Genomic DNA, 14,171 nt, shown 5'->3' on the forward strand with positions numbered 1-14,171 from the left:
TCGCACAACGGACAAAGCGCGTTGAAATTCGACAAGTATTATCAGTTTCGTTTCCAGTACCCTCCTCCTAAATCGTTTCCAGTATTCATATTATTTGTTACCCAGATATTTTTTTATCATCAACCAATAACTGTACAAATATATAAACCTGATCAAATACCTGATTACAGGTAGTAACTACCACTTTACTGGACATTAAAACACACAACACACTGTCACACTAGCTTCACATCATCATCTCACGACAAGCGCCTCCGGACTACTATGAACAACGGAACAGCTAAAAACCAGCAAAAGGCCCTTGCATCTATAGGTTCCCCCAACCTTGAATCCTCCTAGGCACGGACGCCGATGCATGTCAGCAGCATTACAAGCTATACAATGTGCAGCAAGCCTGAAGACAGAGTTCACCAACTCAGCATGGCATCCAATTGTCGCTGGGGCTTCACATATTCATTCGGCCTCGCAGCCACCCAGGATCGCGGGTTCTTTCAGCCAAAATTGGGTGAAACGCTGCCGAGCGTACTCCATGTAGTCGAAGTCGATGTCGTTGACGTGCTCCTGGACAACAAAGATGCAGGTTCAGTTAGACTGGATGTCATGACACTGTGTTCCGATCATGCGCCCCTAGGCAAATCACTGACAGAGAACATGTGAAATGATACCCACCGAGATGATTCCCCAGAGGCCCCAAATGAGATGGCTGGCAAGCGTGTGCTTCTCGACACATTTCATCAGGTCATTGACCTTCTCTGCGTCAGGTTCCTCGCCTGCTCGGTCACAGAATCAGACTGAGGAATACTACTATTGTGTGAACAAATAGGGGAGAGCAAGAGGTTATAGTGAAGCTTTCTTTTTAATTATTACCTGAAGAGTTCAGGTAGGTCTGCACGAACCTCTTCTGTTCATCGATATCTGTAGCAGCAGTGTAAATGGACAGTGTAGGTTGATCAAGATATCTAAAGACAGAAATTAACAGTGTGCTAATCAGTAGCTTTGATAAATGACATGCAAAATACCTGGATATTTTGTGTAGTCCAGTATGTGAGGCTTTTCTGAATGGTAGTCCGCAGCCATCTCGCAGAAATGGTTCGCGATATCATAGGCTACTGGGTTAAAACTTGCATACTCGTAATCCTGTAGAGGTGGGAGGAGAGACAGTAAGACCGAGATAACATATTTTCTACTCCCTCCGATCCATAAAAAGTGTCGCTCATTTTCTAATAAGTTAGTACAAATTTTGTACTAAGTGGGCAACACTTTTTATGGATCGGAGGGAGTAGCTTTGGTAAGCTACGGATGGACAGTTAACAGCAAGACAAAATAACACTTCAAGTTCAGAAAGAAACACGGCAGGCCAGAACATGGAGATTAATATGGAAACAGAATATCAATTCTTCCTAATATAGTCTCAGAAACAAAATATTTATTCCTTTTTGAAGTACCACCAACAACAAGACCTTGTCGTATGAATAGGCAACATAAATATGCAGCAACCTGATGAAAGAACCTAATTACTAATTAATGACTAAAAATACGCAAGGTAGCAAGAACTTACAATGATGGTCAGTGCTTTGGTCTCCTCATCAATCATGATGTTGCCATACTGGAGATCATTGTGGCAAAATCCTATGCGATGGTCTTCCCCTGAAAATAGATTCTCCAATGCAGTAATCTCCTCCTCCATGCTATCCAAGCAGAACTCTTTGGCTTCATCAGAGGGACACACACTCTTGGCAGTTTTGAGCCAGTTCCTAGGGAAGATGAGCATGCGTTGCCCGCTGAGTAATTTAACTTTGACAAGATGTTTCATCTCACTATCAGTCTAATACTAAGATGACTCTGTAACTGAAGATTCAGTATTACCTCAATCTATCCCACAGCAGGGTCGATTTTGGACCTGGCATGTCAAGGTTGTGGAATTCCCTCAATTTGGAGGCTATAATAGATGAAATCTCTGGATCACGCAGGTCAACAGCTGAAAGTGTCTGACAGGAATATTTTCATCAGTTTTTTCTGTATATCTCTTTATTCTGCTAACATATCTCCTGTCAAAGCAAATCTGGTGTCTTAATGCAATATCTTCTTGAACGTTTACGTTCATCCTTTTATAAATCAAGAAAACAGAATATGATGCTTTATTTGGAAAGTGGTAGAAACAAATGAAGAATAAATAGTGATATTCCTACCTTAAGAATTATAATTCTAAAATGATGCCTGGTTGTTCTGAAGCTAATTCCTCTCAGCATCATGTACCCTTTAGCAACTCAGTCATATATCATACGAGTATATTCTAAAATAATAAAAATAGATGGTGCCAATCGCTTTCTTCTCACTCATTTACTCGGTATACATTTCACTTGGTCATTTTGACTTAAGTCTTGTGGAGTAATTTACCCGCCCTTAGCGGGGTAAATACACCAAAATGACTACCTATTTATTTTACCCTCTGCAAGGCACACCATATGGAACAATGAAAAGTTTGGAGTGATGAATTACAAAAACAAACTTACAGTATAGATAGTATCAGATACCTCCAAGAAGCAGAAATGTCAGAAAATGACAACAGCATGGAAATACTTAACTATCAGATATCTTCAAGAAGCAGTAGTGAAGCAGAAATGTCAAACAATGACAACAGCCACAGCCTGTTGGCCTTGCGACTTATAACCAAGTATTCATAATTTATAGGCCTTCTCCCACAAGAATCTCAGAAGTTATCGACAAAGCAATTTAAAATCCAGCATGTGTGTGCAGTTTAGTCAACAAGATAACAAAAACAATTGTTGCATTGAATGAACATTTTGGATAAGAATAAGATTCCAAAAGTGAAATGTTGAAGTTTCTAGCATACTGCACATATAAGTCTTAGTGGGTGGAGATTTTCAAAGCAAGACAGCACTTATTACTTAAAAAAAAGGCAGCACTTATTAACGCATTAACGATATATACCGGTAATTACTACTAACAGAACAACTTTCTGCCTCGAATGCTTCCGTTAGGGGAATGCGCTTCAGTTAAAGGGGAATGCAAGAAAGGTTAGCCTCGGAAAGAATGGATGACGTGAACAACAAGAACGATCGTCCTAGAAGCAGAAAATGTCAGCAGGATCGAACAAGACAAAAAGAAAAGAAAAGGAAGAACAGAAAGAAAAGGGAAAGGAACGGAGAATAATGCGCACCCTGGCGTGGATGAACTCCTCGACGCGGCCGGTGGGGAAGCGGCCGAGGAGGCGCGGGCCGTGGCCGTGCCGCGACATGCACTCGAAGGTGCGCACCTCGTCCTCCCTGTCGAAGAAGACCTCCACGCCCTCCCCGTACACCCGCAGCAGCACCTTCCTGTACTCGCCTCCTTCCTCCCCCGCGGCCCCGGCCCCGGCCCCTGCGGCGAGCCACCGCACCTGGTACACCTCGTTGGTCATGGCGCCCTTGAGCGGCGCCACCTCCAGCGCCCGGCAGTCGGCCACATCCGCCCACTCCGCCGCCAGCTCGTGCAGCAGCCGCGCCGCCTCCTTGGGGATGCTCCGCCCCGCCGCCGCCGCCGCTGCCGCTGCCGCTGATGCCGCCTCCCCAGGACTCTGGCCCTCGATCGCCACCATGTCCCTCGAGCACAAGGAATCTGTCCTTTTCTAGGAATGGGATGGGAGGGATCTGCGTGCGTGCTGCAGAGCGAGGCGTGCGCTTCGCGCGTGTGGTTCTCTTGATCCAGGTAGAGGGGGTGCCGTGTATAAATAGACGGGTTTTTTTTTCGCTCGCTGCTGTTTTGCAGATTCACCCTCCAAAGTTGGGATTATACGGTTGATGGCTCAATTTTTATTTTTGTTTTCTTTGAGATGGATGGTTCCATATTGGTCCAGAAGTGAACAACCAGTCAAACATTTACCCGGAGTAGTCTTGTGTGCGAAGGGAACCTGTGGCCGTGCCCGTGAGAGCTTACAAATCTTCTTTTTTTTAACTCATTTTTTTTAGAACAGAGGAGTTTCCTCCAGTTTCATTAAAGGAAACCACTAGTGTCATACATAAAATAGAGCAGCATAAAACAAACGAAACAACGAGAGCACGCAAGTTTACATCAGCGCCTGCTATAGATGCCTGGTCCTCCTCGAGCACTGTCTATTACTTTCAGCCACTCGTCTACTGAATAACCTAACAGCTACACCACTAGGACGCGCAACAAACTTCATCAACATCGTAAGCCACCTCAGTTTTTTCAGGCAGGTTCACAGTGAGACCAATACTCAATGTTGGAACAGATTACAAAAATCACATTAGTCGGATCATTTGGCCATTTATCACGAAAGCACGCATCGTTGCGAGTCTTCCAAATGATCCAAATGACAGACGCTATTCCAACTACAGCAAGTTTCCTTTCCCTAGTTCTGAAACGATAAAACCAAACATCTAGTAGTTCTTGCACCGAAGCAGGCACTCGATGGAAATTAAAACCAATCTGAATCACCCGCCAAAAATAATGCACTAGAGAGCAAGTAAAGAAGAGGTGATCAATAGATTCTTTCCTAGCACAGAAAGCAGGACAGTGATCATCTTCCTTCCCCCTCTAGCACGCAACACATCTCTCGTTAAGATACCCCCCCTACTGACTAGCCACATGAATATTTTGATTGATCTTCAGTGGCAACTTAACTTTCCACAAAAAACTGCAGGGAAAAGGAACCTGAGAGCGTTTCAGTTGTCTATATAGAGATCCAACTGAAAACCTGCTCTTGGCCCCAAGCTTCCAGAACAATTTGTCCTTTCGATCAGATAAAGAAACTAAGCTACAACCTCATTTAACTCATATTCAGGAATAACTGAACACATAATTAATTAACTTTTTTAGAACATGGAATTACTTGGAGTGGAACTTATTACAATTCATCTCAAACCAAATTATCTGTGATCGAACAATGCAACAGGAAATAGCAAGTCACTTGGGTCTATTAAACAGGCGCTGTCCATGTTTCATTCGAGCGCCCTCCTTAGGTTTGCACAGGCGCGGCATATATTATGGGGAGTCTGCCAGGAGACCAAGTTCGGCCACAATACGGGCTTCTTCTTCACAGTCCTCATACATACTTCTTATCCTAGCCTCCTCAGCCTCTACATCGTAGTCGAGGTCAATCATCAACCCTCCGTCATATGGCATACTTCTGTTCAAGTGACCACCAGTGAATGCATCAGTCTTGTTGGGGTGCTTTACAAGATAATTTACATTGTTTCTACAGCCAAAGCAGTAACCATTGTCGTTCGGGTCAATCATGCATAAACAGCTGGCCACCATTTCTTGCCGTTCTCCTTCTTTCAAAAATGTGACTTCAACAAAGAATACACCGACAATGTCACCAGCTCCTTCAGTCTTTGTAGTGAAATTCAAGTGATAGTACATACGACCGGCCTCAGAGAAAACAAAATGCTGCAAACATCTTTGAGCTTATACGCAAGATCCCCTAGAATTTCATTATCTTCATTGAACTGGTCCAGTATAGCTTGAACCACTATGCCCATCCGATGACGGGTTGCCTCGACTGCTTCTGACATTGTAAATCTCCTCCTTTTGCCATCAGGCCAGTACAGGCATCGCCGTATGACCATCTCATCTGCAGAAACACCAGATTGCTACGGGCACATTTTTGGATCCAGACGGCCATTAAGATAGTGGATGATAGCATCGTCAGCTTCCTGTGCGCTCTGAAACGGCCCACCCACATCAGGATATGTGTGGAGAAATCCCCTTGGATCAATCGGGATGTAAAACGTCAAATACCAATCAGGAGGTGTCCAGGCCAAAAGGGGAGACCGGGAACAATAATAGCTCTGTGATGGTGGCAAGGTGCCATGAGCGATTGCCCGTGGATGAAGTGAGCAAGCGGCAACCATGGACGATATCTCCGATGCGGAGGCAAATAATTCTCGCAGAATTTGTGGCATATCAGTATCACACGGTGGAGTCAGCAGACCCGCGTTGGCCGATGAGGTCCTGGGCATCAAACGCGGAACAGGGTCTGCTGGCTCTTCACCATCTCTCAGCAGGGAAACACCCCGGCGGTCGCGATTGGGAGCGCGAGGGTTGGGCATGGCCGATGGGAAGAAGCGGGGATTAGGGTTTGGTGCGTGCTTTCTTCGGAGAGGGGAAGAAAGATGTTTCGACGCGGAGAGGGGAATATATAGTTAGATTACAAAATCTAAGAGGCACGGAAGACCTGTTGTTAGTTTGTTACGAACCGGTCCAACCGGGAAATTGACAGACTATAGAACTATTTGTTGAATTTCTTTTTTTTGCGAATTGCTCTTACTATTTTTTGCGAATTATTTGTTGAATTTCAGCATAAAGGATCCATTGACATCTTATCAAGATCGATGGCCGCCCTGACAAAAGATGGTACTCCGTACCAGCTGCTATCTACGCTGATTAAAGTCTCATAGCAATTAAGAGGCCCCACATGACAATCGTGTGTGAATGCAAACGCTATCTATGATTCTCAATTTTACAATTCGCTAACTTACAGATTCCGTCTCCATCCATGCATCCCTCCCCTTGTAATTCCAGCAGAACCATGGGTGTCCCTGTGTAAAAGCACCCGTCCTTGCTGTCATCGGTTGCCACTTGTGGCTACTTGCCGTCCACCTGGACATGGTGACAGAGCTGCCACCTAGGCAGGGATCCCGTCGCACTTTGATCATCAGGAAAGTACAGAGCACGCGATCTTTGGAGATAGAAGGATAGAACCTGTGAAAGGATGGAGCTTCGGCATCTATTTATTCTCTTCCACACTGCCCGCTGGACATTGGTGGAGCATTGGTTCCCCAAGTCCCAATTTGTCAAACCTGCAACAGTGAAATGACCAATTGAGATGTGATTAACAACAAAAATTTGCTAGTTTCACGATCTTAGGAGATCACATGATGTCACCTCGAATAGACACGTGGCTAACCATTCCCAAAGCTGACTTTTACAATTTCAAGAATCAATCAACATAATCATATGTTCTCTAAGAAAGACAACTAAAGCTGGGGACCAGATAGCATATGTAAAACAAGAGCTGAGATTAGAAGAAAAAAAAACATATATAGCACCAGAAATCATCTTTGTAAAGAAGTGAAGGGGGTCAATAAAACATACTTCCTCCGTTCCTAAATACTTGTCGCTGTTTTAGTGCAACCTCCGTTCCTAAATACTTGTCACCGTTTTAGTGCAAAGTTGCACTAAAACAGCGACAAGTATTTAGGAACGGAGGTAGTATATAACATCATACAAATTATCATGCCTTTTGCTCCATAAAAGTATGACTGCAATGCTGAATGTATATATTTCTTTCGTGAAGTTCACACATCAAAAGATCAAATCTGCAAACACGGGATAGTTAAAACCAAGCAAACTGCTCGTTTCATACACGGGCGACTATTGGCCAGTAAACAGGCAGGTATCAGCAACGTTTTTCGTATCGACCAGAAGCCTGAAGGTCGTGCTGGATGCTGCTGCAGAATATCAGCAGCCAGCTTGGCAATTGATGTGGCAAAATATCCAGAAATTTACATTTGTTGTCTTGTAAGACTTCGACTGGTTTTGTCAAAAAGATTGCCGACTGGAAATAAACTTTATCTTCAATCACCCACCAGATTTGTCTTGATTCTTGAAATACAACGGGGCAAAAATGCCTTCGCAATTCTACGCTATTTCCTCTGTCATGTACAGCTTCGACTACTTGATGTACCAGTACTGTCCTCCCTCTCTATATGAGAACAAATACAGCTACAGAAAGAACCAAGGACACTGCCAAAAGTCTCAGCGGGACCATTCTTTCTGAAGCACTCAGAATCTGCACTGGAAATACACATCCTCCTTGAGATGCATTTGTCGTCACGATCTTTGCAAGGCCTCCAAAAGAACATGCTCTAACATCCTGGTCCATTGTTTGAAAGTATATGTTGAATGCATATGATATGTTACCATCATGGCTGAGACCATTGCATGAGGACCCATAGCCCAGTGGTGTGCAATCTGCATTTGAGCATGCATAGTTTACAGAGGCTGGCAGATCTCTGTATTTATCCTTTGCATCCTTGTTGAAAACACACCACTGGGATGGCAAGTACTGCACTCCTTCAACTCCAAACAGAAACTTGTTTTGGCCATTTCCACTGAGATCCATAGAGAACTTTGGTTTTCCATCATATGTGAATAATCCCCAGTGGCGTTCAAAGCGCCCAGGCAGCACGCTCTTCTGGTTCTCATCGATCAATGCAAATAGGTAGGCTTCCATGCGACCAGGTCTGAGAGGCGTCCCAACATTTTTGGAAATCTTTTTCAGAAAACCATCATAGAACTTCTGTGCATATTTGACATTAGCATTCTTATCACCATCTGTTGGCCAGCCAATCTCACCTACTATAATTTTCATGTCCGGCACTCCAGCTTTCCTTAATGACCAAACAAGAGTATCGAAGTTGGCATCGAACACGTTGGTGTACACCATTCCTTTGTCATAAACTGGTTTGCTACCACCATCAAAGAAGGAGAAATTTAGTGGGAAGTTTGCATTCTGGTATAGGCTGAGATATGGGTAGATGTTGACAACAAAGGGTGCATCATTCCTATGGAGGAAATTGACAATGTCAACCATGAGAGCGTTGATATCCCTGCGGAAATTCCCAGCAGATGGCACTGGATTATTCTCAGGGGAATTGTAGACATCAGCATTCAGGGGAACAACTGCCTTGACAAGTAAACCAGCCTCATCTAGAGCTCTCTGAATATTCTTGAGTGCAGGAAAGGTAATGTTGATGAAGCTGCCATTGTAGCTCTTCAGAAAAGGTTCATTGCCAACAGCCACATACCTAAACAAAACCAATGAATGTAAGAGGGCAGTGTCGAAAAGGACAATGGCAATTGACAAAATTTTACAAGTAGGTAGCATTAGTAAAATTTATGCACAAATGTTCAACGGATTCATATTTCAGACTTAAACTGCAAAGACATGAACTAATGCTATTGAACGCAGCAGTCATTATTCAAGACACATTCGGCCTTCTGCATCTCAAAATGTGAAGATTTGTATAGTATTTTGAAGTATCACCTTACAGGGTAATACAAAAGGCTATAGTAGGAATGTAGGATATACTATTAGTAGAGCGCATGAGAACATTTGAACAATGAAATCAAATGCGCAAAGCTCACTAGATAAGCCTGACAGTTTGCAGCTTCACCAACAGCACAGTATACGTTTCGCTACAAAACTAACCGCGCTATTATCTGAAGCCACTGAAGTCTAGAAATGTTCCAGCAATACCAAATTATGGTTCAACTCAATCATGCCTTCACTAATAAAAAACATACAAGTTGTTAGGAAGAAAACATTTTGAATCACATAATACCTCATTCTAACTATGGTTGGTAATCTACAATTTTGCATTTGAATGATAGGCCAATCAGCCAGTCCAGTGCTTACTCATTCCACTTTTTGAATAAGCTTTCACAATGATCCAGTCAACATATGCACATGGAAACATGTAAACACTAGAAGTACAGGAAGTGCTAAATATAGCCTCCCAAATGTCCAGACTTGCAGTGAAATATGTCTGATATTACTAGTACTATGCATAGTGAAACAAGTGTTTCACCTCACCATGTACACTGCTTCAAAGCTATAAGCACATAGCATGCTGCATCCTGCTGTCCTGCATGTCAACCTATACCCAATCCTTACGAGACAAATGAAAGTATAGCACTATAAGCTTCTAACAACCATATACAGGAACTTCATCTGTAACTGAACCAACGTGCAGACTGCAGAGTTCTGCCATCTACGACTGTGAAACAACAACATGCAAACCATTTTTTCCAACACCCTCGGTGACTGAACTACCATAAACTGCACTGAAACTTCCTCATGCAGTCTCTCTGAACTAGTATCTAATACTGCACTAATACTCAGCAAATCAGCATGCATGGTATCAGGCTTTCTACATGACCCACATGAAAAGAGTAGTTAATTACTTAGTTAACCACCTGACCTGATCATGCAGCCACGAGTACATGATGCAGTTCCTCGCTAACTAACATCCACATCTCCAAACGACAACAGAAACCTGCACGCAGCAGCAACAGCACGAGCAACGCACCAATTCCGCATGAACCCAAAACAGAAGCAGACCCCGCTGTAACATCTAATCGAGCACTCCATGCCCTAGTGCGGCATTACGTCGAACATTTTCTACACGCGAGAACGAACCACGTCACATTCCGGCCGCCGCCTCCATACACGCATTCCGGACGCGCTCAGAGAGGGACACCATGTTCTCGCCGATGGCCACGAAATTTCACCGAACAAATCGCACGCAGCACAAACAACAAACAAGCATGCGCGGCACCCCACGGGGAAGCAATTCGAACACGCCAAAGCGAGCGCGTGAGGCAATTAAGGAGTTACAACTACGGGGGGCAAACGGCGCCATAGCTTTGGTGCGTGCGTAGCGTACAGTACCTGATGTCGACGCCGTCGTGGAGGTTGCGGGTGACGTTGTCGCGGACCCAGTCGCGGGCGCGGCGGCGGTCGCGGGCGACGGAGGCGAGGTGGTCGTTGGGGACGGCGAGCATGGCCTGGACCCCGGAGCCGGCGAGCGCGGAGACCGTCCAGGGGTCGGCGTCGAACATCTTCACCCGGTCGACGCCGTTGGCCGCCAGCATGCGGACCACCGCGGCCGGGTGCATCGGGTGCGACATCATCGTGCCCCAGTTCACCCCGACCCCGGACGCCGCCGCGGGCCGCGGGATGACCACGGCCACGGCTACGATGAGGGCCGCCACGACCATGGCTGCGGCCGCGGCGTGCAGCCACGCCATGGGAGGATTAGGAGGACTGGGATTCGGGAGTTGGGGTTGCGGCGGTGGATGGAAGCAGAGGGTTCTACGAGGCGCGCGCCGCTCGCATGCTTTGCATTGGCCAAGGAGGAGAGGAACAAGCGGAGATTTCTTCGCTGGGGCTTGTAGAGGAGGAGAGAGAGTAGGTGAAGACAAAGCCGAGGGTTTTAAGCGAGCTGGCTCGCTGTCAGGTGGGTCCCCCGTATAAAGCATATAATTGCCAGGCTCTTCCTCACACTTGCCTGCGAAAATTCTACACTCCACAGCAAGGAGTAACTTGTTTTCAGTAACCAGCACCAGCAAAGATGTCATCGTAACTTGTTCGGAATGTCTCTGGCGCCAAATATGAACTTAAAATGAAGTGGTTATTCTTATTAATATGAATCATGTAGGAGTAGTAGATATTTATTGCAAATGTCAAAATGACCGGAATCATTAACAACCAAGGCGTTCGTTTTCAAATGCTTGACAGCATTGCCTTATCTCAGGAATACATGCTCATTTTCGGATTATAGCCGGTGTCATCATCATAATTTGATTTGGAACAACTATGGCAAAAGAAACTACGCCCTCCGTTTCTAAATACTTGTCGTGGTTTTAGTGCAAAGTATTTACGAACGGAGGGAGTAACTCCTGTCCTTGGAATTGTTCCCTAGAAGATGGATCCAGAAAAGCACAAATGCAACAAAGACAATTCCATAACTCAAACGGTACGCTGAAATTCTGCACTAGGAGAACGGGCACAGGCGGCAGCATACAGGTTGCATATAAAAAGAACAAACATGGTATTGAATTGAGCATTAGAATATCTTGTGACAACACCACTCATCAGGCAAGGGATTAAGAAGAATAAACGCTACAGATAACATGAGTTTTCTGGAAGCAGAAAATGCAGTGTCAAAACTGGATTCTCCTGGTTTGAGTCCTAGGCGTTCTGATAGTGGTGCAGCTTGTAAAGCAGAACTTTTCCATTGGATTGTCCGACGGAGAGGAACCCGCTCCCTGGGCTGAAGTCCAGGCAACTTGGGTAACGAAGGCTGGACCGAGGCCCTGGCCAGTTCTGGTAGACAGTGAAGGACGGGACGTGCACGAGCCTCATCCCGTTCTTCTCCTTCCCCGAGCTTATTGCCAGAATCTGGGCATCATGGTTGAACTTCATTTGGCCCATCTCGGTTGTGAGGTTTTCGATCGTCTTCAGTGGCTTCCTCTTCCCTCCCAGGAACTCATCCCTCTTGTACACATTCACGATGCCGCTGCTGGAGCCTGTAGCAAAATAAGAGCTGTCCTGCGATGTGCACAGAGAGAGGCCTGCTAGGGAACCCTCATCAGTAGCCTTGTGTATACACTTCCTTGTTCTAAGATCCCAGTGGTAAACATGGCCATCCCCACCACTACTTAGTAGCTCATTCCCACCATCCGCAAAAGCCAATGAACGCACATTCCCGTTCATCTTGAGGGTTCCAATGAGCTGTTTTGTTTTCGAAGACAACAAAAGAATGTACCCCTCATTACCAACAAATGCAATGGTCCTTGAATCAGGTGATATCTCAAATGTTTCCAGGCTTTTCTCATCACGTCCAGTCAAGGGTCCAATCTTACTAACAGCAGCTTTCACCAAATCAAATGAGTAGAAGAACTTCCTTCTGCCTGAAAGGATCACCTCAGAGCCATCAGGTAGGAAGGATGCCTTGCGAATAGGACAATCCTCAATATATATGCTCTGGATCTTGGGGTTTCTCTTCCCGTCGATCTGGAAAAATTTCAGACATTTGTCCAGACTAGCAACAAGCATCAGCTGTCCATTCCTATGAAACTGTACTGAAGTGATAATACCTCTGGATGGCTCCTGCGAATTAGCATCAACAAGGCTTGAGAAGTCCAACATGCCAGGTAGGAGCTTAGCAGTACCCTTGACAACAAGCTCATCATTGTTCCGAAGAATATTGTCGACTCCACCCTCGTCATCGGATTCATCATCGGACACCCCAGGAAGAGGAGGTTTACGGTCCATGTCTGCCCAGCCAGTGAAGGGATTCAACTTTGCATGATGACCTCGTAACCTAGCTTCATAATCTCTGCCCGAGATCACTCTCTCATCAGCCTCCTTTCTCAACTTCCTCAACCTTGACACCTTTGCGATGTCCACCTCCGTCCTCTCTTCCTCGTCATCCTCCCACGCAGGCTTCCTTACCTTATTGACCATCTCATCTTCATCACCTTCAGTGCCTGAGCCCTCATCATAAACAGGCAACTCATCCTCGCCATCCCCAGCAGAACGATCCACGAAGAACAAAGCACCATCCTGGTCACGAGCCGCTGCTGCAGCCCCAACCTCAGTGCCAAACTCCAACGGCGCATAGATTGCACCAAACAGCGAACTCTCCAGCTGCCTCATCTCCTCTGCATCTTGGTTCTCCTTGGCCTCCAACGCCTTGGCCTTTCTTTTCTTACTGCGCTTGGCTTCCTTCTCAACCTCTGCATCCGGAGCAACGGGGGAACCAATGCCCTCATCACTATCATCATCAGCGACTCTGTTCTTCTCCAGGCGGCGCTTCTGGAGCGCGTTCTGGGATATCAAGCTCATCCTGACCTGAGGAACAGCCTGCGGAAAATACCACCAATAAATTTATTCAATATTAGCAATCCCAACACCGATAAATTAGACAATACTGATGCTAGTACTAACAATCTCAGCATCGACAAATTAGACAATGATTACAATCCCCCACCAATAAATTAGACAATACAAATCCTGCCACAAACGTGCAAGAGCATCTACCGGTTAGTTGCGAGCACAGGCGGCCTTGATTTTTGCCTCGGTTACGAATTGGAGGAAATTAAGAAAATGAAAAGGGGAGCTAAAGGGCGGAATTGGTTCGTGGGGTGATGCGAGGAGAAACGGTCGGGAGGGAGAGAGTCGAAGGGGAGACCTACCGGCGGTGGCGGCGCTCGCGCGAGGATGAAAACGAGCGAGGGGGCTGGCGCGGAGCTCGGCAGCGGGGTGGGCCAGAAGGAGGGAGGGGTGGCGGCGCTCGCGCGAGGAGGAAGACGAGCGAGGGGTTTAGGGCGCTCGGCAGCGAGAGGAAAAAGAAGAAGAGGGGAATACAGATGGGGTCCGGTCTCGTACGGAGGTGGGCTGGGCCTGGTGGGCTGGCCTGGCAATGAAGAAAGCTGGGCTGGCCTGGGGCCGGAGCTAATAACGGCTATGTTGGTATCAAAAAAACAGAATAGGCTCTGTCGGTGTATCTAAATTTTTTCTCTAACTTTTCTAACCACGAATTAGTATCAAATTGTCCGGGTTCGGTCCCGTCGGT

General features: G+C 45.9%; 3 protein-coding genes across 4 annotated transcripts; all 3 read right to left on the reverse strand.

Moving 5' to 3' along the window:
* Positions 1-68: 68 nt before the first annotated feature.
* Positions 69-3,689, reverse strand: LOC100834192 (probable choline kinase 2). The gene is made up of 7 exons (XM_003567973.4): positions 3,182-3,689; positions 1,867-1,988; positions 1,559-1,754; positions 1,020-1,137; positions 868-915; positions 670-770; positions 69-561 (listed from the first exon to the last, which is right to left on the reverse strand). The coding sequence occupies exons 1-7, from the start codon at positions 3,596-3,598 to the stop codon at positions 454-456; spliced, it is 1,110 nt and encodes a 369-aa protein (XP_003568021.1). The 5' UTR covers positions 3,599-3,689; the 3' UTR covers positions 69-453.
* A 3,592-nt stretch (positions 3,690-7,281) lies between these two features.
* Positions 7,282-10,986, reverse strand: LOC100839081 (glucan endo-1,3-beta-glucosidase 8). Its single transcript, XM_003565946.4, has 2 exons — positions 10,481-10,986; positions 7,282-8,834 (listed from the first exon to the last, which is right to left on the reverse strand). Exons 1-2 carry the CDS (start codon positions 10,837-10,839, stop codon positions 7,730-7,732), a joined length of 1,464 nt encoding a protein of 487 aa, XP_003565994.3. The 5' UTR covers positions 10,840-10,986; the 3' UTR covers positions 7,282-7,729.
* A 632-nt stretch (positions 10,987-11,618) lies between these two features.
* LOC100834791 (U3 small nucleolar RNA-associated protein 18 homolog) lies at positions 11,619-13,949 on the reverse strand. Of its 2 annotated transcripts, none has more exons than XM_010232812.2 (2): positions 13,792-13,949; positions 11,619-13,459 (listed from the first exon to the last, which is right to left on the reverse strand). In XM_010232812.2, the coding sequence occupies exon 2, from the start codon at positions 13,439-13,441 to the stop codon at positions 11,783-11,785; it is 1,659 nt and encodes a 552-aa protein (XP_010231114.1). In that variant the 5' UTR covers positions 13,442-13,459; positions 13,792-13,949; the 3' UTR covers positions 11,619-11,782. The 2 variants fall into 2 exon arrangements, with proteins under 2 accessions (XP_010231114.1, XP_003568023.1); XM_003567975.4 differs by lacking the exon at positions 13,792-13,949 and adding an exon at positions 13,637-13,757.
* Positions 13,950-14,171: the final 222 nt, after the last annotated feature.

The sequence above is a fragment of the Brachypodium distachyon genome, chromosome 2, assembly GCF_000005505.3.
Source record: "Brachypodium distachyon strain Bd21 chromosome 2, Brachypodium_distachyon_v3.0, whole genome shotgun sequence".
Taxonomy (NCBI): Eukaryota; Viridiplantae; Streptophyta; class Magnoliopsida; order Poales; family Poaceae; genus Brachypodium; species Brachypodium distachyon.

Coding starts and splice junctions, on each gene's coding strand:
- LOC100834791 (XM_010232812.2), bottom strand. CDS start 13,441: ATGAGCTTGATATCCCAGAACGCGCTCCAGAAGCGCCGCCTGGAGAAG.
- LOC100839081 (XM_003565946.4), bottom strand. CDS start 10,839: ATGGCGTGGCTGCACGCCGCGGCCGCAGCCATGGTCGTGGCGGCCCTC. Junction 8,835..10,480: donor CACGACGGCGTCGACATCAG/GTACTGTACGCT, acceptor GGTTTTGTTTAG/GTATGTGGCTGTTGGCAATG.
- LOC100834192 (XM_003567973.4), bottom strand. CDS start 3,598: ATGGTGGCGATCGAGGGCCAGAGTCCTGGGGAGGCGGCATCAGCGGCA. Junction 1,989..3,181: donor AGGAGTTCATCCACGCCAGG/GTGCGCATTATT, acceptor TATTCCTGTCAG/ACACTTTCAGCTGTTGACCT. Junction 1,138..1,558: donor CCAAAGCACTGACCATCATT/GTAAGTTCTTGC, acceptor CCACCTCTACAG/GATTACGAGTATGCAAGTTT.